This window comes from Takifugu rubripes, chromosome 12 (genome assembly GCF_901000725.2).
Source record: "Takifugu rubripes chromosome 12, fTakRub1.2, whole genome shotgun sequence".
Lineage (NCBI taxonomy): Eukaryota > Metazoa > Chordata > Actinopteri > Tetraodontiformes > Tetraodontidae > Takifugu > Takifugu rubripes.
Genome location: NC_042296.1, coordinates 5,166,923 through 5,188,835, shown reverse-complemented (window position 1 = coordinate 5,188,835; position 21,913 = coordinate 5,166,923). Strand labels below are relative to the sequence as shown.

Sequence of the window (21,913 nt, the reverse complement as noted above, 5' to 3'; positions counted from 1 at the left end):
CGCTCTGATGGGTATCGGTAGGAGGGGTCCCGTGCAGGTCACGCTTTGTTCCCCTGATTACCTTTGTGCCGCTGACCGCCGTTTCGTCCAACTGTAACTTCATCTTGGCTCCCTTTCTCCGCGCAGGTCCCGGGGGAAGAGGCACAGCGTTATTCTACGCACACAGCTGACTGTTCGCGTGCACGCCTGCATCGGTGAGTGTAGCAGAAGCTGGATCTGAACTGGTGTGCCGATGGGCTTTCATTCCGGTTGTGTTTTTCTGGGGTGGGTTTGGATGTTTGTTTGTTTATGAAAACCTGGGGAAGGTGTGTCTCATCCTGAAGGCAGGTTTAGTTGAGACACCAGACATCTGAGGTCCATTATCCCCTTGTATCTGTTTCAAATATCCATCGTTATATTTCTTGTGGAAGGAATTACAATGAACGCAAGTGAGCCCCCTCTTTGACAGGGCTCAAGGTTCCACGAAGGTCCCAGTTTTTAAACCACTGAAACTAATCTGGAATGGATACAGATGATTCATATCGATTAAAAGTTATGTTTTAGATATATTTAGCCCCCCTCCCCCACAGAGCGTGCCTGCATGGTCACCTCTGTCCATGTCTGTGATAGCATTGCTAATTCTGGACCCAAGGACCGGGGCCTCGGATTGGCCGTGGAGTTGATGAGGTGAAAGGTCACCAGGAAGCAGGGGGACTGTTGTTTAGGAGGGAAAACGTGCCCATGCTTTGTACATACATATCGCAGGTGGCAACAGATACTTAAAGTGTTGGGAATTATCAGCGCTTCAACGGAAGGCGCTACATTTAGCTGCTAATCTAGCTAAGGGTGCTCTGAGCGGTTGACTCTTTTACAGAGCGTTAAAAAAAAAGAAAAATCCACTCCAAGATTGATCAAACATGTCATCTGTGTTGAGCACATCAGCTCAGACGGTCTCTGTCGCTGCGCCATATCCGTCAACCTGTTCACGGAAATCCCCGTAATGTCAGCGTCGCCTTACAGGCTAAATACTTCTGCAGATACATCTGATCGAACTGGGCTATTCTGAGTTACTGCTGAAGTCTTAATAAGCGCTTTGGTAAAACCAGCTTATCGAAACACGACAATTTTCCTTCCACCCGCCTCTGCTGCTTAAACAGCTCTGGAAGGATTGAGTCCCCGCAGCAGCGATGGCGCGGGGGGAAAAAAACACGGCCTCGCTGACAGTTTTGACTGCAGATGCGGATTTTATTCTGCACAGATGCTGGGCAGCGAGCGGACCCCCGACCGGAGTGGCGCGTTGCAATTCTGCTGCATTAAACCACCGTATAATCAGATAGCGTGACTAAGTAGAGCGATCCGCTCACTTTAGACATCTACTGACCATTCCCCCCCCCCCCCCCTCTAGGGGCGGCTTCAATGGTTCTCTTCAGATTTCCGCTCATCTGCCCGTTTAACGCTGCGTAATCCTTCAGGGGTCGCGACCTACAAATCGCCTGAGTGCTGATCAGGATGTTAAATGAAAATTCGGTCAGAAACGAAGCAAAGTGTTGCGAAAGCCAAAACAAGTTGCATCCAAGGGAATCAAAGTAATTGCTTGGATTGCTGTTGATGAAACAGAGGGAACGGAATTCCTCGCGAGAGATCATCAGCTCCCGGTTTCTAATGACACGGATCGGGATTTGATCTTAAGGTACCAGAGCTTCTTATTTCAGTAGCTGAATATCAGAAACACAAGTCAGACAAAAAAAAAGAGAGCTCCCTCGTGGCCCTCATGCAGAGCGGAAAGATCAGATTTTATCCAAACTTGCCAACGTGGGATTAGAGGCTGAGTGTTGCATCAGTGTGTGAGTGAGGGTGCAATAATAAGCAAGCTAATGAGGTTTTCTCCTGGTTGGGAAAGGCAGCAGAGCCGCACGGTTGTGTCAGCAATGCTGAGCGGAGTCCCACATTTGTGTGTTAACGTCAGAGATGGGGGGGTATGGGGGTGGGTTGCGGGCGATGTGTGTGTGTGTGTGTGTGGGGGGGGGGGGGGGCAGTGGTGTTGTCAGCACAGAAACACTCTTATTGACGAAACTGGCCTGACAGGAAGCTGTTACAGGTGGGAAAAGGCCAATTTCAGTCGTAAAAACGCCACCTAGTGGCCGATTGTGTGCCAAAAAAACCTTAAAGCTTGTTCAGTTAAAATTCAAGAGGTTCGCTGATTAAAGCTGTGCATCAGGCACATCATAATTAACTATTTTTGTCCCTCCCCATGGTCATAGAAGTTGTTAGCTTGCTACCTGCTAGCTCGCCGTGTGCTTGTGAAAATGTGTAATTCAATTTAAGTGGTGTTACGAATGAAAATATTCAGTTTAGTACAAAATATGTGAACTGATTCCCGTTTTGAGGCCCATTACACCAAATGAACCCTGCTACGTATAGCGGTGCATGCTACTCCTGCTTAGTTTTCTCTTCTGAGCGTTTGCTTCAGCGTTTTCAGAATCCCCAAATTTTTGCTTCCCATGAGCTCTCACATCGAACCCTCCCGATGTGACAGGATGTTGGAGCGATTAGGGGCAGTGGCAGTGATCAAATGTGGGACGGGGTATGCTAGCTGACAGGTGAAGCTGCCTGGAATGAGCGGTGCAGCAGGTGAAAGAGAACAAAAGCATGCTGTAACTTTGGAATTTAGCCCCGGACTTTTCTGTTTCGAGGCTTCTGCACCCCAATTATCGGCCTCTGAGCCCCCCCCCCCCCCAACCCCCACGGTACTGTGGACTTGTGCTGTTACATAATATGGAACAATGCAACAAATTACAGGCTCTGATTGAGTCAAATAAACCCACAACAGTCCAGAAAACACAAACGAGGTTTCACAGTAACAGTACCAAGAGCTCGTTCTGGAGGATTAATGCAGTCAGCGGGGGTCAGAATAGGTGGTCCCAGCCATAAATGAGCCCCACTTTGGTAATGGGTGTGTGTGTGTGTGACGGTGAGAGCAATCCGGCCCTGAGACGTCGCAGGAAGGGGCGACTACAGCTGGTTTTAACAGCAGCGGCGTCCCCTCACTGTGGGAGATCAAGTCTGGTAGTGGCGCTTGGTGTGACAGGGAGATAATGGTCATCATCGGGAGTGTGTAAGTGTGTGTGTGTGTGTGTGGGGGGGGGGGGTGGTAGTACAAGGACATCTGTGGCTGCAGTTGTAAAAATGCAGACTTATTTTACGGTTTTCTGCTGACATGCTGCCCTCTAAAAGCCGCGCTAGCTGAGGCCAGCGCGCTCTAACTGCTTTCCAATCTGGCGTAGTTTCCCCTTCGTTCCCCATCTGTCGACTTCGCTCCGCGCTGTCCCCGTTTTTCTTTTCCACGCCGCAGTGGAGCGCCCATCCACGTCTCTTTTAGCCCCTGCACGTACTCCTCTCCCTGACCCGCCGGCCTCGCCCTTTAAACCTAAATATACGCAGTGACTCAGTGTTCTCACGCACACCTGTGGCTTTTACTCAATAAGTTGTCCCGTACGTTTGCACACGCATGAGTCCACACGAATATTTTCATGCACACACACACACACACACACACACCCTCCTGAATATTTGCAGAGGATCGTTGGCACCGAACCTCCTCTGCCTTCACACAGCTCACATGTGCGCACACGCGCCCGTGTTTACCTAAAATCAGCTGTCACGCTTTCAGGATCCTTTCACTCAACGGAGGAACGATTAAAGAGTCGCCCAAACACCCCCCCGACCCCCAACCCCTCCTGCATCGGGAGCATTGCACCCCCATGAGTCACGGCTCAGTTGCTGCTGTGGATTGATGAAGCGCCGGGGATGAAGGTGCAGAACGGTGCTGTGGGCGGAACATCTGTTCTGCAGCTGCTGCCTCCTTCTAGATTTCATGATACGCGTGTTGATGAAGGGAAGCCCAATCAAGCCGAAATAACTGCGCTTCCTAAGCATCGCCTCTGTTTTATGTCACATTATGCAACCGGTTTAAGGTCTTTTCTACGTCCCTGTGTGGGGGAAGGTCCGGGTCAGGCTCTTGGTCGCTGCCGTGCAGCTTCTCCTCGGCCCGGATCGGCCCTCTCGGTGTGTGAGGGGTTTGTGTTTTCCGTGGATGTGGCAGGGTTTTCCCTGGGCTCTGTTTACACCGACGAATGAGTAGCCCAACTACTGCGCTGCGGTGAAGCAGCTGCTGTTTGGGGTTTTTCTGCAAGCGCTTGTGGAACTAAAGTCGAAAAAAAGAATCCACCATTATCGATGCCTGCGTCTGAGCCCCTTCAGTAAGTGTCTCCTCAGACCTCCGAAGGGCCTGTTTTAATCATTTTTTTAAACCTATTACGTAACGCAATAGAACACGAACACACACTTGGTGGTGGAATCTGCTGCCTTAGCGCTTTTTTTAAGGGGATGTGTGTGAAGGACGAGGCGAAGGGTGTTTGCGCGGAAAATTGGAAATGACTTCAGGAAGAACAATAGGAGGAGAAGAACAATAGGAGGATGAAAAGGCACCTGTCAGGCGACTGGCGAGCAGTTTGTCAGGCTGAATCACAGCGTTGTGGTCAGGTTTTACACACACCGGCTATTTTTACCACAACCAGCTTTTATTTTGAAATGCTCCACTTCAAAAACTGTCTCTGACTCTCACGCCTGGATTTTGTTTTTCATCCCATCCTCTTCTACGTGTCCAGTAATCTATAGGTCCAGCGTAAAGCGTTGATTTCTGCAGATTTGTGCTCGAGGTGGGATTTTCAGGAATATGGTGGGGGGGGTCAGACCTTGAAAAAGGAGCAACAGCAGGAATATATTATTTTCTCTAGAATTCCATCCATGCAGGACGCTGGTGTTACGTTATAAACACTTTAAAGGAGCGCTGCGTGGTCTCGGGGACGTGGAATCGACCCTGCCGTCCCATCCAGCCGCCTTCATGTGTCATCCTGTCCGCTGTATCAGGGTCACCCACGGAAACAAGCTCCCGCACACACGAAGGCGAGGGAGGAGTGTAATAACAGGCAAGCGTGGTATGAGTCACAGCGAGGTTTCTCTCCGATAATCCACTCAGAGAGCTGCGCACGTCCTCCACTGTCCTGCACACTCGGCCTTTTTTACTCGGGCCACATTTGTGAGCATTTATGTTTCCCTTTCGGCCCACCTGGCGCACGTTTGATGAGAAGCGGAGCAACATTAGGTAATAACTGAGAAAGGGTCTCCACAAGCGCCCTCCTCTTCTGGCTGCGCCCGGGCGTGAAAGCGGGTCGCACAAACGCACGGGCTTGTGGAGAAATCACACTCCTGTCTCTGTGTGTGTGTGTGTGTGTTTTATGTGCGAGTGACTGCAACTTTCCTTTTAGAGGACATCTGTTTCTGAGCTTGTTTCACAGCCAGCCTCTTTCAAGGTTACAGCGCGGAGGTTTAACTGTGGATTTATGGCGCACATAAAAAGTTTGTTTTCATTTGTTGCCCCCCCACGAGTGTTTCCATCCACATTAGCCGTGCACTCAGACCTCTGTTGTCAGTCTCCGTGTGACACGTGTGTGAGGATATTTGTGTCATAATTGCGTCTGCCTGTGGGACCATATGTTGGACTTCCGTCCGCCCGACTCCCTCCGGCTGTCAGGCGCAGACTCGGCCTGCTGGGCCGCCGCCGCCGTCCTCATCTTCAGGCGCGCTGAAGGCCAAGACTAACAGGCGAAAAATAGACTGTTACAGAAAAAAAGACTTGTCCTCCGCTGTCTGATTTTTCCCTTTTTTTCCTTCGCTTGACATGAGAATCGGATCTGGAAGGAAAATAAATCAGCTTCACATCTGTCATGGCAACCAACTTAACGGTTGGATCCATCCCACCAGTCACACCACCGCAGGGATAAAACACCTTGATTTCCACGCAAACTGAGCAATAGGTATAAATGTGATTTTTAGTTTTGACCCAGTCAGACCTCACGAGTGTCCCGCTTGATTTTTCCGGTGCGCTTTACAAGGAAGCCTTTACTTTCCTAAAACCTACTTCTGCGCAGCTTTTTTAAGCAAACACAGCTAAGTTTTTCCCCTCTTATAGCTCAGCTTTTGGTTCAGGGGGTGGAAAAAGAGCGGCGGCACATTTTCCCCTCCAAACTTGTTGTTTTGAGCGTCTCTAAATCAACCCCAACCCCGTTTTGTTGCTGCGTTGCTTCTTTTGCGTCATCGGCTGCGACGGCGCTCCTCTGCGGTCCCATCGGTGCGCGCTCGGTGTTTACATGATTCCTAGTCGAAGGGCTTACGGAGATCCGTCCAATCCAAAATACAGGATGAGGGTGGTCAGGACGGGATGTGAATGTCTGCATGATGGAGAAGCAAAAACAAATACGTGTTCAATTGCAGTGGAAACGCTGGTGCGCTGCAGAGGCCTGCACAAAGCTTTAAACCAGTATCCCAGCTCGCATCAGTGTGCAGATACCAGCTCTGCTATATTTAGCACGCTACCAGCACACATACAGAAAGACTTCCTGGGATTAAATCAAGCTCTCCAGCGTGACATCAAACCTCATGCGTCTCTCATTTCTTTATTTTAGATCCCGCTGAAGACCTAGTTTGAAAGCCAACTGACTGATTGGTCGGGACAGCCGCGGGGAGGCTTTTTTAGAGTGGGCGCAATGAAATCCTCCCGAAACACGAGTCAGCGGTTTTAACCGGGCTTAAATGCGGGACCACCAGCTGCGACCCGCCCCTCTCCGGTTGTCCTGATCCACGCGCAGCCGTAGCATCCTGAAAAATATTACCCCGCGCTGACCTTGGGGCAGGATTTTGTGTAAATATTTCCTGGCCCGCCATGGATGCGTCACACCGAAATGATTCCTGCCAGTTAAAGCAGCGGCCTTTTCTCTGTTTATTTAGATTAATTCCTAACAGCCGTGGCTGAAGATGCCTGAAATAAAAATGCCTCTTTTTTTTATTTCCCCGATGGGTAGAGCAAACTATATTGCAATTTATTTAGCAGTAAATCTCCACAAGGGCAGAACAGTTTTATTGCCTCACAGATTTTTATGATTCTTTTTTTTATTTAATTTTTTCTCCCTCGCCTGCAGAACATCACACCGCAGTTCCTCTAAGCGGCTCTCCTCTGAGAAACATCTGCTGAGCTGGCCGCCGACTGTAAAGCCTCAGGATCAAGTATAGAAGGAATATATTGTCACTGTGTCTTTGCCAAGGCCAACAAAGCCAAATTAGACCCCAGCCTCGGTCATTTTGGGTTTGATGCGGTGCAGGAGTGCAAAAATGTGATTTTGAGTGTAACTGCTGTGGATTAAGCCCGAGCTGGCCTGCGTGCTTTTCTGTTGGGAGGTGTAGATGTAGATGGTGCAGTAAATGTTGGGGGATTAGTAAAAGCTGAAGGGTCACAGCACTAATCTCATTATGGCGGGAGGGGGAAGCCGGTATCTGACCACTCCCGAGCAACTCAGCAGACAGCCGCGGCACTAAGGGAATCCCTGTTTCACCCACGCTTTGGTCCACACGTGCGCTAATGCACGCAGGCACGATTTCCTCCACCTTCAGTAAATCGGAGCCCGGAGGGCTGAGGGTCAGAGCAGAGCAGAGTGCACGCGAGGTCACGGTGAAGCAGTGTGGACGAGAACTGCCCCGTTCGTCAAAAGAAACCAGTAAAACTCCGGGCAAACCTATAAATGACGCCGTCTCATCCCTGTAACGGGGGCCTGAGGGCACGCGCGTGCCACGGTGACGCATCTCCGCGCCTCTTTTATTTTTGTCAGTTTTAAACGCTGCACAGAAACAGCGGTTTTCCCCGAGGTCAAAGGGTGAAGGATATTTGTCCGAATGGTTTCCAGCCTGGTTTCAGAGTCACTCCGGACATGCACCCGGAGCCCCGGCGCCAATGGGAAAATGACCCATTTGATTATTAGCATGTCAAACTGGGTTTACTCTGCAGAGAACGGCCAATGATGTTGACAGGGCCAACTGGGCGATCACAGCACACCGCCAGCCCGAACTATATCCAAATGTTGGTTTAGTGGCATCATCAATTACATCTACAACTGAATATTTCAAGCATGAAAACATAAATGAATGTTTCTAGCATTTCCTTCCTCACGTTATAAAAGAATCAGTGTTTTCTGAGCACTGAATCTTGTTTCCTTTGAGTTGTCAGGTCATTATTGTGGTTCTAAAGCTTTTCAAGTTGATTTTAAACAATAAAGCAGAAGGTTAAAAAAGAAAACCAAAGCAAAATGAATCCAAGACAGAAATATCACGCTGTTAACTTGTTGGAACCAGTAGAAATTAGGTCTAAGCCCTACTTTTTTCACACTTCACACCAGAATGAAGTAATTCATATTTCAGGCTTATCACCACCGCTGACATGATTCTGATGGAGAGCAGACGCTTTGCTAAAGGTTACTCTGACAGCTTCACTCACGAGCTAATGAAGGACACGGATACGAACACGTAGGAAGGCGTAGCGTTCTGCTCTCAGTAGCCACTTGACTTCCAGGGAAACCTTGAAATGACCTCTTTAAGTCATTATTCCATGTACGCCGATGCAGAATTACTGTTTTACTAATCTGTCGGCGTTTCCATGAATCACCAGGGCTTTTCTGCTCAGTTTCCGTTCTTCTCATGACTGACACACGTCTTTCCATCACAGCAGGTCTGTGATTTTTTTCACCTGTGTGTGGAACGATAATGACTTTGACCCTTCTTGGGTTAGCCTTGTCTAGGTTAGTGGTCCTCCAGACAGCAAGCATTCGACCTAGTGCATAACCCCCCCCGGGATTATAACCCAAAGTCTGGATTTACACACGCTGGTTTCCCAAACCCCCCTGCTGATACGCAACTGCTCCCATCGTGGCCACCGAGAGCCTAAAAGTGCTTCATAATCTCATAAAGAGAGAGCCCAATAAAGGTCTTATGGAAAGTTACAGAATCCAGGATGTCGTTAACACAGTTGTCTGGTGCAACCATTGCTGTGAATATTATGCAGAAATCAAATGCTATGACATTTAGCACATTATTACTCTTAGATATCAAGGTTCTGGGATTAGCTTGCCTGGCGACGGTGAGCACTCTATGTTTAAACCGTGTAATATCATACCAGCGTGGTGATGAACTCCCTCTGCCTGTGGACAGAAATGATGATGTTGAATATCATAGTGGTGGCACAGGAACTCGTGGGTACTTTCGGTGTCGTGACCTGAATACCTCACCGCTGGCGTCCGTGCCAGCGGCTCATTAACATTCCAAAACAGCTCTAATCACTGCTACAACGTGTGCCGCTGCGCTGCGTTGACGACGCACGTGTTGCGGCGCGGCGAAGCGCCCCAGGTGACTGGAGGACAGGGGTGATTGGTGTTTTTGGTGGTTCTGCCATGGATCAGGTGATTATTGGGAGGATAAACGGTTAAAGCCGTTTAGTTGGAAAAGTTTTCTGTGAATGAAAGCTGACAAAATGAAATATTCTTTCCCTCCAGAGAGGCTGTATAACTGCAACGGACGGGATTTGAGGAGGGCGCTGTTCTCTCTGAAGCAAATCTTTCAGGTAGCATACGTCACCACACGAGTGCCAGTTCTAACCCTTTTCAAAAATGTTATTTCTATTATTTTTGTCCATTATCGTGGCGTGTGCGTCGGCTCTCCGTTAATCCTGCACATTACTGACACCATGTGATGTGAAAGGAAAATGCAGTTTGTGTAGTTTTCTGACGTCCTCTCCAACGGGCGTTGGGTTAATCAGATCCCTGCTTTCGCCTCAGGACGACAAAGACCTGGTTCACGAGTTTGTGATCGCCGAGGGTTTGACGTGCCTCATCAAGGTGGGGGCAGAAGCCGACCAGAACTACCAGAACTACATCTTGAGAGGTACAGTCTCGCAGACACTGGTTTCCCCCGTTGCCCATGGTGCATTGTGCACAGAAAATGGTGAAATATGAGCTGGTTTCGCAGTGAAAACTCTGACATGTAGCAACAGGCGACAGCCGGACTCACGTTGTTGCTGATGTGACTTTGCTTTAAATAACTCAAAAAGGTGATGGTGTAAATAATGAGCTCTGTGACAGATCCTGCTGAGAAGGAAACACACATTTTGGGTCATTTATCAGTGTTCTGTCGCACCGACCCGAAGCATAAAGCCAATATTATGCAGCAGCAGCTGCGAATGTTGTACGACCATTTTATTTATTTCAGCTGTCTGACTGTATTTTTTTGTTGTTTTCCATCCCTGTCCCTCAGCGCTGGGGCAGATCATGCTGTACGTCGATGGCATGAACGGCGTCATCAGGCACGATGAGACAATACAGTGGCTGTACACGCTTGTCGGATCGAAGGTAGGGTTAAAAATTTTAAAAAAAGCTCTGGCCAAAGCTCGCCAGCCATTGTTTAGTAAGCCTTATTTTTAGATTTTATACCCAGAAACATAAACAAACACTTGTGCTGGTGACTGTCGTCTGTGTGCTGACCAGCGAGTGGTGACTTTCAATGGTTTTGTGGTTTCTTTTTAAGGCTCCCTGCGTTTGTTTGTTTTCTTAAATTCTATTTCTTGTTTCCCAGTTTTAATATGTCCCCGCTTTAAATACGCTCCTCATATAACGAAGGTTTACCTAACTCCGACTGCTGTGCAGGAATGTGACAGCATGTGTGTGTATGCGTATTCTTTGTTATTATTGTTGGAGTTTTGTAACAGATTTCCCCTCCTGTCAGTTTCGCCTGGTGGTGAAAACAGCTCTGAAGCTCCTGCTGGTGTTTGTGGAGTACTCCGAGTCTAACGCCCCGCTGCTGATCGAGGCCATCACCTCCGTGGACACCAAAAGAGGTACTTAAACACACAGCAGCTATGGTATTTTATGTACAGACAGACTAAATGATTGCTTTGTGTATTGTCCAGGCTGTAAGTCGTGGTCCAACGCCATGGAGATCCTGCATGAGAAGGATGGTGTGGACACAGAGCTGCTGGTCTACGCCATGACCCTTATTAATAAGGTATGCTAATCACCTGTGCTAGACATTGATCCAGGTTTTATTTTATCTGTTTAATTTCCCTTTTTCTCTTTTTCAGACTCTTGCAGCACTGCCGGACCAGGATTCTTTCTATGATATGGTGGACGGCCTGGAGGAACAGGGCATGGAGACGGTGTCCCAGAGGCATCTGGGGCGAAAGGGCACTGATCTGGATTTGGTCGAGCAGCTCAACATTTATGAGGTGTGATCGTGAATGAAGATTTGTGCTGTCATTTGAGGTGCAAGGGCAGAAATATGCAAAAAATTAAAAAAATAACAACCTATTTGGCCCATAAAAAACTGCATTCATTAGCTTCTTGCATTAGCACGTCAGCTTCTGAATGCTGGCATAATCGAGCCATTTCTGGAAGTTGTGGGAAATTCAGAGTCGTGAACAATCGCCCTCTTCCCCAGTTGACGCTCCAGCATGAAGACGGAGATGACGACACCCAGCCTCCACCGACCGGACGCAGGGATCGCCGGAGGGTCAGTCTGGAGGGCGGCAACAAAAAGCGGGGTTTAGAGAGGAGGCGGAGCCGCCGGGCCTCCCTGGGGCGATCGGGTCACGCCTCTCCCTGCAGCCCGGCATCGCCCAGAGCTGGCTTCAGGCCTTTCAGCGGAAAAGCCGAGGATGCGAGTGAGAGGTGAGAGGAAGAGGAGGGCGTCGGGAAAACGTGCCATTTCCGATCGAGGGGTGGGCTGGGGGTGTTTCTACAGGTGTAAAAACTGAAAGTGCCGTGAAACCTTCATCAATTTTGGGAAGTGAGCTCAGTAATCGACCTTCTGACTGTCTTGTCCCACCACTTTCTGCTGCAGAGCTCTGTCAGGTCTCCTCCCACCCATGTAAGTCCAATGGTCTCTGAGCAAAAGGTCACCTGCCCGCACCGCTCCTCACCTGTGACCGTCACTAAAATAAATAAAAACAACCTTGGCAGGCTCCCAAAACCAGGCTAATACAAATGCAAGGGGCTTACGTCTGTGCTCGCTCCCTTCACGCGCGTCAATCCTTCGTGGCTTGATCCCGTCTGCGTCTAGCACGAGTAAAAAAAACAACCTGTTCTATTTTTCCCCTCGATTTTCACGCCGTTCTTGTTGTCTTCTGTGGATGTTGCGTCATTTATCGCTCTGTCATTAATTCTTCCACACATCCATCCACCCCCCCCCCCCCTCCACCCACCACCTCTACAGAGAAGAGGAATGTGAGAGTGGGTTAAAGGAGGAGGAGAAGGAGGCGAAGGACGAGGAGACTCCAGTGACAGAGTCTGACTCGGACGAGCAGGAGGGGGCAGTGTCTCAGAGAACCACCCCCAGGTATTTTAGGACATGTTGGTCGGGTGACATATCAAATGCTATCCTGTAGTGTAAGACGTTTTATACCCTTTATGTCTGCACACCGGCTGTACTGTTATGTTTAAAAAGCTACATTTAAAGTGTTTTTTTAAAATTTTCTGGGAATAAAAAAAATTGATCAGACAATTAGGAACACCCGCTGAGAACTGATTAACAAAAAGCCGCTTAGAAACAATATATGTGACTTTTCTGTCAGCAATATCAAGTTGGAATTTTTAGGTTCTCAGAGTTTCTATGAGGAAATCTGAAGTTAGAAGTCATCTCTTAGGTGAACTCCAAACTCTGGTTGGAAAACCAGTGAGATTTCTTTTATTTAGAGGGAGCTCCAGCCCCTTAAAAACATTACTGCGGGGGTTCTGTGGGTCCACTGATCTTGCCCCCCCCCCAACATTGCTTCATTCATTCTGGACTCATTCCTGTGTTTCCAGCCCAGCCAGACATCCTCCATCCGTAGTTCACCAAACAACCTTCCCGTCCATCACCATCACCTCCAGAAAAGAGAACACAGTAGAGGAACGGAGGAGCTGGACCGACCCCGCGCCAGCGCCCGCTCCCGCTCCCTCCCCTCCCTCTCCACCTACCTCCTCTGAACCCGCCCTGTCCCCGCTCAGTCCCCCTTCCCAGCCTTCCCTCCTGGCTTCTTTGCTTGCCAGGAAGCGGTCCGTCGTCACCGTCCCGGCTTCCAAAGAGACCAGCCCGCCAACGCGGGGCAGCACCCTTCCCTCCCCCGAGCGCCTGCCCTACCTGCCCCACTCTCCCTTCCACCTCTTCTCCTATGATCTTGATGATGAACCATCACCCCCATCTTCAGCTCGACCCACAGAGGATTCTCCAAGAACGACATCTCCCAGGTCAGACAGGACGCTGTTCAAGACGCTTCCAACCTTTTCACTTTCCACTCTTCCGACTGGGATCTCCTTCTGCACCCCCTCCACATCCTTTGAATCCGCCTACAATCCCTTGTTCCTTCACATCTCTTACTCACTCACTTTCTTCTTCACTCTTTTCCTGCTCCAGAGGTGTAACAACACAGATGTTTGTGATGTCACACCCTTCAAAATAAACGCATCGCATTAAAACTGCAGCAATGTTATATTATTAAATATTGTTAATGTGTTAATAAATTACACAGGCAGCTACTTATTCCACATCCATTGCATGAATTATTTGCACTTACATCAAAAGCAAACCCTCATCACGTTATATCATGAAAGATATCTTCTTTCAGCTGTGGATTGTGAAATATAAAGTGTTTTTTTGTGTGTCATTCCACCTCTGGTCAGTTCTTGTGAGATTGCCTCCATCCTGATTTCTCGTCTTCTCTTTTTTTCTGGATGTTACTGAAGTTATAATGTTATTTTCACTTTCAGAATAACATTAATGTTTTATGGAATAAGAGAACTCTGGCAGTTGCTAACCAGGGTCCGGTGTTGCACCAGCAGGTCTTCCTCTTATGCAACCAGGTGTCACTTTCATTTTGGCCCCCGGTGTCATGGCAGCCGTGCGCCGTAGGCGTCGTGTCACTCTCTCACCTGTTTTCTTTTTTCACCCTCTCTCTCACCCAGGAATGGAAGCGCCACCTCCTCCACCAGTCCCTCCACCAGCTCCAGGTGAGCCAACACCTGTTTGCACTGCACGGCGAGCACCTGTTCTGTGCAGCCGCATCAATAAACACGCGCACGGATGTGACGCGTGAGCAGCATTCGGCGCCAACACAGTTCTCGGTCCTGATTCTGAAGGATGCCGATCGCGTCTCGATCAAACCGACTCGGTCCTGTCCTTTCAGGCCCGCTCTGGGAGGCCTCCTGTCGTCCTCGTACCGCCAACATCAGGAATCCCTGGCGGCCGAGCGACAGCGCCGCCGTGTGGAAAGAGAGGAGCGGCTGCAGAGGATAGAGAGAGAGGAGAGGAACAAGCACAGGTGTGGACTTAGTTTTTTGGTTTGAGGTGGAAGAGCTGCATGAAATGAAAAAAATGCCATTTTAGCAGTTTGTTGTGGTAGAAAAATAGAATTTCCACAAATTGAAACAGGAGAGGAAAACTATATAAAGAAGGAAAGCAAGTAGCTTCATGTCCACATGATTGTGTTTTTAAGTCTCTATTTGTGTGTCACCCGCAGTCGGGACTTTGCGGACAAAATGGAGGAGGTCAGACTCGCGCGGGAGGAGAGGTAAGTGTGCACGCTCACCCTTAAGCTGAGTCCTTGGGGAAAATTGGTTGCAAGGTCGTTGTTATCAGGTTCAAAGAGGTGCCAAAAGCAGCGGGATGCCTATTTTCTCCTTCTCTCTCAAGGAGATCATTCTGCTGCCATAACCTTCCAAAGGCTGTTTTGGCTGCGGTTTGAGAGATTCAGACTCAGTGATTTCAAAACCGATGTGCACACATGGAATTACTATTCATCTGTGTTTAAATAACCACATGGGGGTAAAAAATGTATGTCTGGACGTGCTGAGGACATGCTCCAGCCAGCTATGGTAGCACTGGTGTGTGAAAGCAAAAGCCAGTGTAGAAACTCCTTCCTCATGCTATTTTTTGGCAGTTAATGGATCTGCCTGCTTTTTTTCCCCCTTTGACATCTGTATATACATAAAGAAATACCACAATAAGCGCATACGAAGGAGAGATGCTGTGACAAATTCGGCCACAGGGGAGTTAGCAATAGCATTATTTTTGGACGTTTCCTCGATTCTTGACACTTAATCCAAGGAAAGTTCCATGCTTGAGTTCAGGTTCAATCCTCTATCTTGCCTTAATGTGGAGCCAAAGTTTTCTTGTAACATTTCCCATGGTGCTTTCGAGTGCCCACCCATCCTGGCAGAATGAGGATTATTTGTCTATTGAATGTCCATTTAAAAACCCATCTTTTTCTTGCCTGTGATATCGACTATATAACAATCTTAAAATATAACACTTCCATCAAGTGTTGATACCCTTTTTCCTGAATTAGGATAATAATTCAATAATAATAATAATAATAATAATTTAGTTCCTGTTTAATTAGACCCTCCTTGTGGCGCATCCTTTCCCAGGTTAATATAATACGGGCCTTGTTCACATCTCTCACATACTTCCACGCTAATGTTTGCACTGAACACAATGCTGCCATGGAGGTTCGCATTGCTTGCAATAAATTCTGAAGGCCAAACAAAAAAAAACATGCAAATTTTTTTTTTTTCACTCTTAATCTCCCACACACCACAGCACCCATATTATTACGCAGCGTTCCTCGGCGCTCTGAAGTGGCCCGATGCTAATGAACCCTGAACAGAAGCGCCACACATTCACGGCACGGTGGGAAAGAGGAGGGGTCACAGAGGAAGAGAAAGAGAGAGAAGGTTGATTCAGTGCCACAAATCTCTGTTCTGGCTGGTTCCAGTTGAGTGTTTGGGTTTGGTAAGGCAGGGAAAGAGAAAGGAGAGGTAGAGAAGAGCAGGGAAGGACAGAAGGAGGCGTGCTGAACGAGCCCTCTTGAACAGGTTTGCTCTGACTCAGTTCTGCTGTTTATCCAGCTCCCCTCATCTGTCCTGCTCTTATCAGCCTTCCCCTCCATCTCCTCTCCGGTTCCGTGCGGATGGTTTCGAGCAGCGTAATGATGAGGCGCAGCAGTAGGAGCGGTGACGCTGAGCGTATCCTCTGCCTCTCTGTCGCAGGTATAAGAATGTGGAGCGTCTGGCAGCGGAGGAGTACGAGAAGGAGCGCGCGCGGGTGCCGAGGACTCACCATGACCTCAACCTAAACTTTGAACAAACAGAGGCCTGGCCGTCGTCATCGCGCAGCAGCACCCCATCATCCTTCGCATCCCAGGACGACACAGAAGCTGACCTCGAAGGCGAGACCCCTGCCGCCTCCTACACGCCATCTGAGACAGGTAGGAGAAATGTGAACATTGGTTCAAAAATGCATATTTACCTCTTTTACCCAGTGGTAATTATTTGTCTGTGGTTATGTTATGTTAGGGATTAGTTTAACCAGCAGCGGGAGCTGTCTTTTAACTGGTGTTATTAGGCAAAAATAGCTCATCGAGACTTTCATGTATGGGCCTTTGTTGCAGTTTAATCAATGTCAGAGTCATAATTACTGGAAATTAGCACATGTTGCATAGAGCGGTGCGTGTTCTGATGGATGGTGTTTGAGATCGTTGCTGAAAAACGTGAAAATTCTAAACAGTTCCTGTGATCCTCGTCCGCCACTAAATCATTTCGATAGCGGAGAAAAATCCAGTCGACGCAAAAAACATCAAATCACTTTTTCGGGAACGTCTACATGGCGTCGTGAAAAGTGGAGATTTGGAAACTGTTCTTTAAGTTCTGACACACTTTGACACTTTTGATTGGAACCAGTTGGGTTCCCCAAAGTTAAACCTTAAATTGTTTCAGCTCGCAGGCTGTCTTGAATTAGCATTCAAGCATGTGCGGAGGAAGCAAAGGCGAGACAGATCGTGCAAAACGCTTTAAGAAAAAAAAACTGCACAGGAGGACATGGGTGAAAGGTCACATTTGTTTTTGAAAGGCTTTTTTGAGAGTGTGGTGCCAAAACATCTCATAAGAGAAAACAGCCTTGTTTTGGAGTTTACTCCACACGCTGCATTGAGCCCCCGTCCTCCAGCTAGTACCCGAGGCCTCTCAGCCTCGTGTTATTTTAACCCTGCCTGCCTCACCGTATGAACCGCTCTCTTGAGTTATGTACATGGGTGTTTGGACGTCAACAGGAACTTAATTCCTCATTTCCTGATCATATCCCGGTCCTGCAACAACGCGTCTTTCTGTGCCAGCCGTATTGTTGACATTATCACGTGGGCGCGTGTTTTTGTTTTTCTTACTGCGTGTTGATACAGTAGCATCCGGCTGGCAGCGCGGACAGAGACGTCTTTAACGTTTAGAAGACGTGGATGTCACGTTTCGCCAAGCGTGTTCGGGAGCTAATCGCAAACCTTTACAGTACGTTTCTGTCGTTGAGGCGTTCAAATGAGGGTTTTTCCCCGGTGACAGGTGAGGCCGATGACTCCAGCGCCAGTGTAGAGACAGAGGAAAAAGAGGCAACCGGCGGAGAGGAGGAAGAGCAAAAAGAGGAGACTCCACAGGAGGACGCGGCAGCTGATAAGGAGGAGGAAGAAGAGCAGGAGGAGGACGTCAGGGAGGTGGAGGAGGAGGAGGAGGCTGAGAAGCGTGAGCAGGAACCAGAGAGAGAAAAAGAAGATGCAGAGGAAGACAGTGGCATCCTGAGCGACAAGGAACGACAGAATGAGGAAGTGAATGAGAAGGACAACTGCTCGGCCTCCAGCATCTCCTCTGCCAGCAGCACTCTGGAGAGGGAGGAGAGGGCCAGCAACGAGAATGGTGGGTGATTAACTATGCCACTCTTAGAGTTGGATTTTTTTTTTTCCCACTGGAGACATCGATAACAAACACTTTAACAGGAAATATTTCTATATAAATGCAGCCCATATTTCTTATTAAGTCAAGAGCATCTTTCATGAGCCACTAAGAGGCTCTTTGTTCAAACTTCAATGCTCCAGTTTTTGATGAAGGCTGTTTGTTCAGGTTTAAGCCAAAGCTGAGGCGACCTTGATAACATCAATGTTATTTCTTCAAACAAATTTAGAGCCTAGTAAAGTACAGTTAAGCACGGTACAGTATGTGCAAACAAAAGCAATCCTTTTGATTATTTTAGATTATTTTTGCTTGTCATGTGTCTATTTATCTGCTTCTCTCTCAACTTTTCTCAGGCTTAAAAGAAGAAGAGCCATGCAGCAAACTCCTCAACAGTAAGCTCTTCATGCTGGACATGCTGTACTCTCAGAACAAGAAGCCCGTGGATGAAGAGGAGGAGGAGGAGAATGCAGAGAAGGAGAAAGAGAAAGAAGAGGGAGAGGACAAAGACACTCAGGAAGAGGCTGACGAGCAGCTGGACGACGGCCAGGAGAGAGACAACAGGGCCGACAAATCAGAGCAGCACGGGACCATCCGACCGTTAGCGGAGCGGTTCGGAGACTTGATTAAGGACCTTGTTTCGCCCCACCCTCACCTGGAATGCCCCACCATTGAGCCCCCTCCTCCCCCGCCCAAAAAAGAGTCAGACACAATCTGGGACCAGCTGCTGGCCAGCCCCCGAGAGCTCCGCATCGGGGACATCAACTTCACCGACCTGACCGACGAGGACGACAAGGACACTCTGGATGCCGTGTTGATGGGAGGATGCGGCGACCTCCCGCCCCCGCCTCCGCCTCCGATCTGCATTCCTCGTTTCCCGCCACCTCCTCCGATGCTAGGCAGCTGCCCCCCACCCCCTCCCCTGATTGGGATCATGAGGCCTCCTCCACCGCCGATGCTCAACGCCCCAATCCCAGTGCCCCCTCCCCCGGAGCCGCCTCTGTTTAACAAAAAAAAGAAGACGATCAGGCTGTTTTGGAGCGAGGTGAGTTGGGCAAAAAAAATAACCGAAAATGTTACAAAATTCTTGGGATAAAATGTGGGACGATAATTATTAAAAAAGGTTCATCGTGCTCAGATCGTCTTATTTACATCTAACTTGTTGCTCCCTAATTTTCTCTTACTTCCCATCAGGTACATCCGACGGAGTCTCTTTACAGGGACTACAAGCGGAGTGGTGACTTATTTTGGTCCAAACTGGAACCAGTGAAGCTGGACACAGCCAAACTGGAACATCTGTTTGAGTCAAAATCAAAAGAAATACCAGTTACAAAGGTATGAAACCAGCTCCCGGTTTGACTGAGTTATCCCTGGAACTTCAGCAACAGCTGGTTTAGTTTAGCATTGATGTTACCACCGTTGAGATTAAACGAATCAGGCTAATATGCTGAGTTTATGGGGATAAATGCAGCAGAGAGCATCACAGTTCCAGTTTCTTCAGATTTTTGTGTTCTTAGGTGCATTATCACACGCATCATGACTGCTCAGTGGTAATGGTGTTCTATACTTTTGTGTTTTAAGAGTTAAGGGTCATGTGTGCTCAGACTGTGATCAAACGGGGGAGATTTGAATCTCCCATAATTCCCACAAAGCCTCTAAATGAGAAAAGTATGTTTAGCTATGATGGGGCCTCACACAGATTGAGCCACCGCTTCAAAAGGACAACGTTGGTTAGATTTAAGCCTTAGTTTGGAATTTACCTGAGCTATAATGTGGCATGGTGACGGTGGTCTGTATCCAATTTAAAAAGCTGTAGTCAAAATCCACAGCCAAAACAGATAATCTGAAATTTACTGGACCACCAGGACAGTGATGCTGTCAGAAGTCACCTCAGACTTGATTGATACCATGTTGTTTCTTTTGCAAGGTCCTTCTTTTGTTCCAAGCTTCACACATTGATGTTTTCATAACGTTGTTATTGGAAAAGTATGCGTTTTTTAAAATCGTACATTCTCATCTTTATTTTGCAGCTTTATTTTTCCTTATTTAAAGAACAACTTGGACAGCTGTTACACTTTGGCATTTATCAACATTCTTCCCATGTGTAGCAGTATTAAAGCTAATGTAACATTGTAAATATGTTCATAATTTCACAAAAGGTTTTTTCCCCCATTATATTCCTCAGTACAACACTGCCCCCCTACGGTTTATCTTGGTACTGCAACTCTTGGTCTTAATCTGTAGGTTTTCAGAATATATGCACAAACAAAAATGAATATCTCTGACATGCATGTCTGGATATAACTACATATACACACAAACCAGTTTTCTTTTTATGGATACAGTTATAACAAGTTGTGCCTTGACAGGAGCATCAGAATTCCAAGTGCAACGAACGCCACATGGTGATTAGGTAACATCCAAGTGGTAGTAACCAGGTCATAGCACCTACTCGGTTACACACCATTACAGCTTCCTGTTTTTAGAAATAGCTTGTAATGGCCTTCAGTGTTGATGAGGTCATGTGTTTCATGACAGTTACTACTTGGCTGCAGACACGCTAATGGCCTTGTAAACAACCTAGCTCTCACATTTGCCGTGAGTCCAGCTGGAGTGTTGGTCCCTCATAATCGCACAGATCCACAAACACAAAACAGACGCAGACAGAAAGGAGGACCCACCCTACTGTGTATCTTTGTGTTGTAGAAAACAGCAGCTGATGGGAAGCGTCAAGAGATCATCGTTTTGGATTCCAAGAGGAGCAACGCCATCAACATTGGTCTGACCGTGCTCCCCCCTCCCCGCACTATCAAGACTGCCATCGTCAACTTCGACGAGTACGCGCTGAACAAGGAAGGCATCGAGGTGAGAGCTATCAGGAGGAAGCAAGTGTCGGGGGTGTGAATAAGTGCATGCATCCTTTCTAAACCTGCTTTGTCCCTCAGAAAATCCTGACCATGATCCCCACTGAGGAGGAGAAGCAGAAGATCCAAGAGGCCCAGCTGGCCAACCCTGACGTGCCTCTGGGCTCAGCCGAGCAGTTCCTCCTCACTTTGTCTTCCATCAGCGAGCTGTCTGCCAGACTCCAGCTCTGGGCCTTCAAGATGGACTACGAGGCGACTGAGAAGGTTTATACAAACTCAATTAAGCATGTGGAACGATGTGAAATCGTGAGGAGCAGGACTGAATTTTGGTTAAAGCAAGAGCAGCTTTGGCGTAAAAACCGAAAGAACACGTGTTTTCCAGGTTTGGGTCAATGTGCAAAGCATCTGTGCGCCTTTCCGTTCCCTGTGTTTTGGTAGCAACAACATCTGCAGAACATCAACATAGTTATGTCATAACATCACGACAAAATACACACTCTTAGCAGTGCCGCGTCTCGCTCAGGCAAAGGATGCATCCCAGAGTTCAAAGTCGCCGTCCCGTAAATTTTACGGCTTTCCGCAGGAAGCACTTTTCGTCTCTCCATTTCCACTTGGCAGAATGGCGTTCCCAACTGGACTCTGCGGGATGGTCTGGTTATGGGAGACTTAATGGAGGGCAGCATACCGTACAGGCACACACACACACACACACACAGACACACATGAGTCACCTGCCGTGCGCAAACAACAGCTTCGTGTAATTGCGAGCACATTTGATGGATGACCGAGGCGGCGACCTTTAAACATCCTCTTATGACCTCAGACCGGTGCAGATGATGTGTTCTGGGAGGCGGCGTGCACCTGCCCGCCACCTGGGATAATCCAGCCCCACTAAACTTGTGTTTATGGACACCGGTTGATAATAATCAGCGTCTTGCTGTTGGCAGGAAGTGGCAGAACCTCTGCAGGATCTGAAGGAGGGTATGGAGCAGCTGGAGAAGAACAAAACTCTGCGCCACATCCTCTCCACACTGCTGTCTTTTGGAAACTTCCTCAACAGCAGCAACGTAAGACCGCACAACTATAATGGGATATAATGACAAACTGGTTTCTTCAGGAGTAATTATAATGATGCGAATAAATCCGGACCATTGTGTCCTGTAATTTTTCAATTAAAAGCTGACATTTTATATCAGTTTCGGTAATGCGATGAAGCCGAAGTACACTGATTACACACTGTAAAAACAAACCAGTTGTTTGAGTTTTTTTTTTTTTTTTTTAAAAAGGGAAGATAATGTTTGGGTTGCCTAGAAATGTTACGAACCTAAAAAGAGTTCATTTCAAAATTGCATTTGATAGATGACAGAACTCATGTTTTAACCTTTTTTAAAAAAA

The 21,913-nt window shown here is 47.9% G+C and overlaps 1 protein-coding gene across 5 annotated transcripts in view; it reads left to right on the top strand.

The window, feature by feature from the left end:
* fhod3a (formin homology 2 domain containing 3a) overlaps positions 1-21,913 on the top strand; it is a 30,549-nt gene that overhangs the window by 5,197 nt on the left and 3,439 nt on the right. For 2 of the 5 annotated variants that reach the window (XM_029845430.1, XM_029845429.1), the window contains exons 3-23: positions 127-194; positions 9,414-9,481; positions 9,696-9,801; positions 10,171-10,265; positions 10,639-10,750; positions 10,823-10,917; positions 10,994-11,137; positions 11,350-11,579; positions 11,752-11,778; positions 12,124-12,246; positions 12,714-13,136; positions 13,851-13,895; positions 14,072-14,206; positions 14,405-14,455; positions 15,936-16,153; positions 17,274-17,621; positions 18,011-18,699; positions 18,849-18,989; positions 20,361-20,519; positions 20,600-20,782; positions 21,466-21,585. In XM_029845430.1, coding sequence (XP_029701290.1) covers positions 127-194; positions 9,414-9,481; positions 9,696-9,801; positions 10,171-10,265; positions 10,639-10,750; positions 10,823-10,917; positions 10,994-11,137; positions 11,350-11,579; positions 11,752-11,778; positions 12,124-12,246; positions 12,714-13,136; positions 13,851-13,895; positions 14,072-14,206; positions 14,405-14,455; positions 15,936-16,153; positions 17,274-17,621; positions 18,011-18,699; positions 18,849-18,989; positions 20,361-20,519; positions 20,600-20,782; positions 21,466-21,585 — 3,580 coding nt within the window. The remainder of the gene's footprint in view (positions 1-126; positions 195-9,413; positions 9,482-9,695; positions 9,802-10,170; positions 10,266-10,638; positions 10,751-10,822; positions 10,918-10,993; positions 11,138-11,349; positions 11,580-11,751; positions 11,779-12,123; positions 12,247-12,713; positions 13,137-13,850; positions 13,896-14,071; positions 14,207-14,404; positions 14,456-15,935; positions 16,154-17,273; positions 17,622-18,010; positions 18,700-18,848; positions 18,990-20,360; positions 20,520-20,599; positions 20,783-21,465; positions 21,586-21,913) is intronic. The other 3 variants (XM_029845432.1, XM_029845433.1, XM_029845434.1) reach the window with 3 other exon arrangements.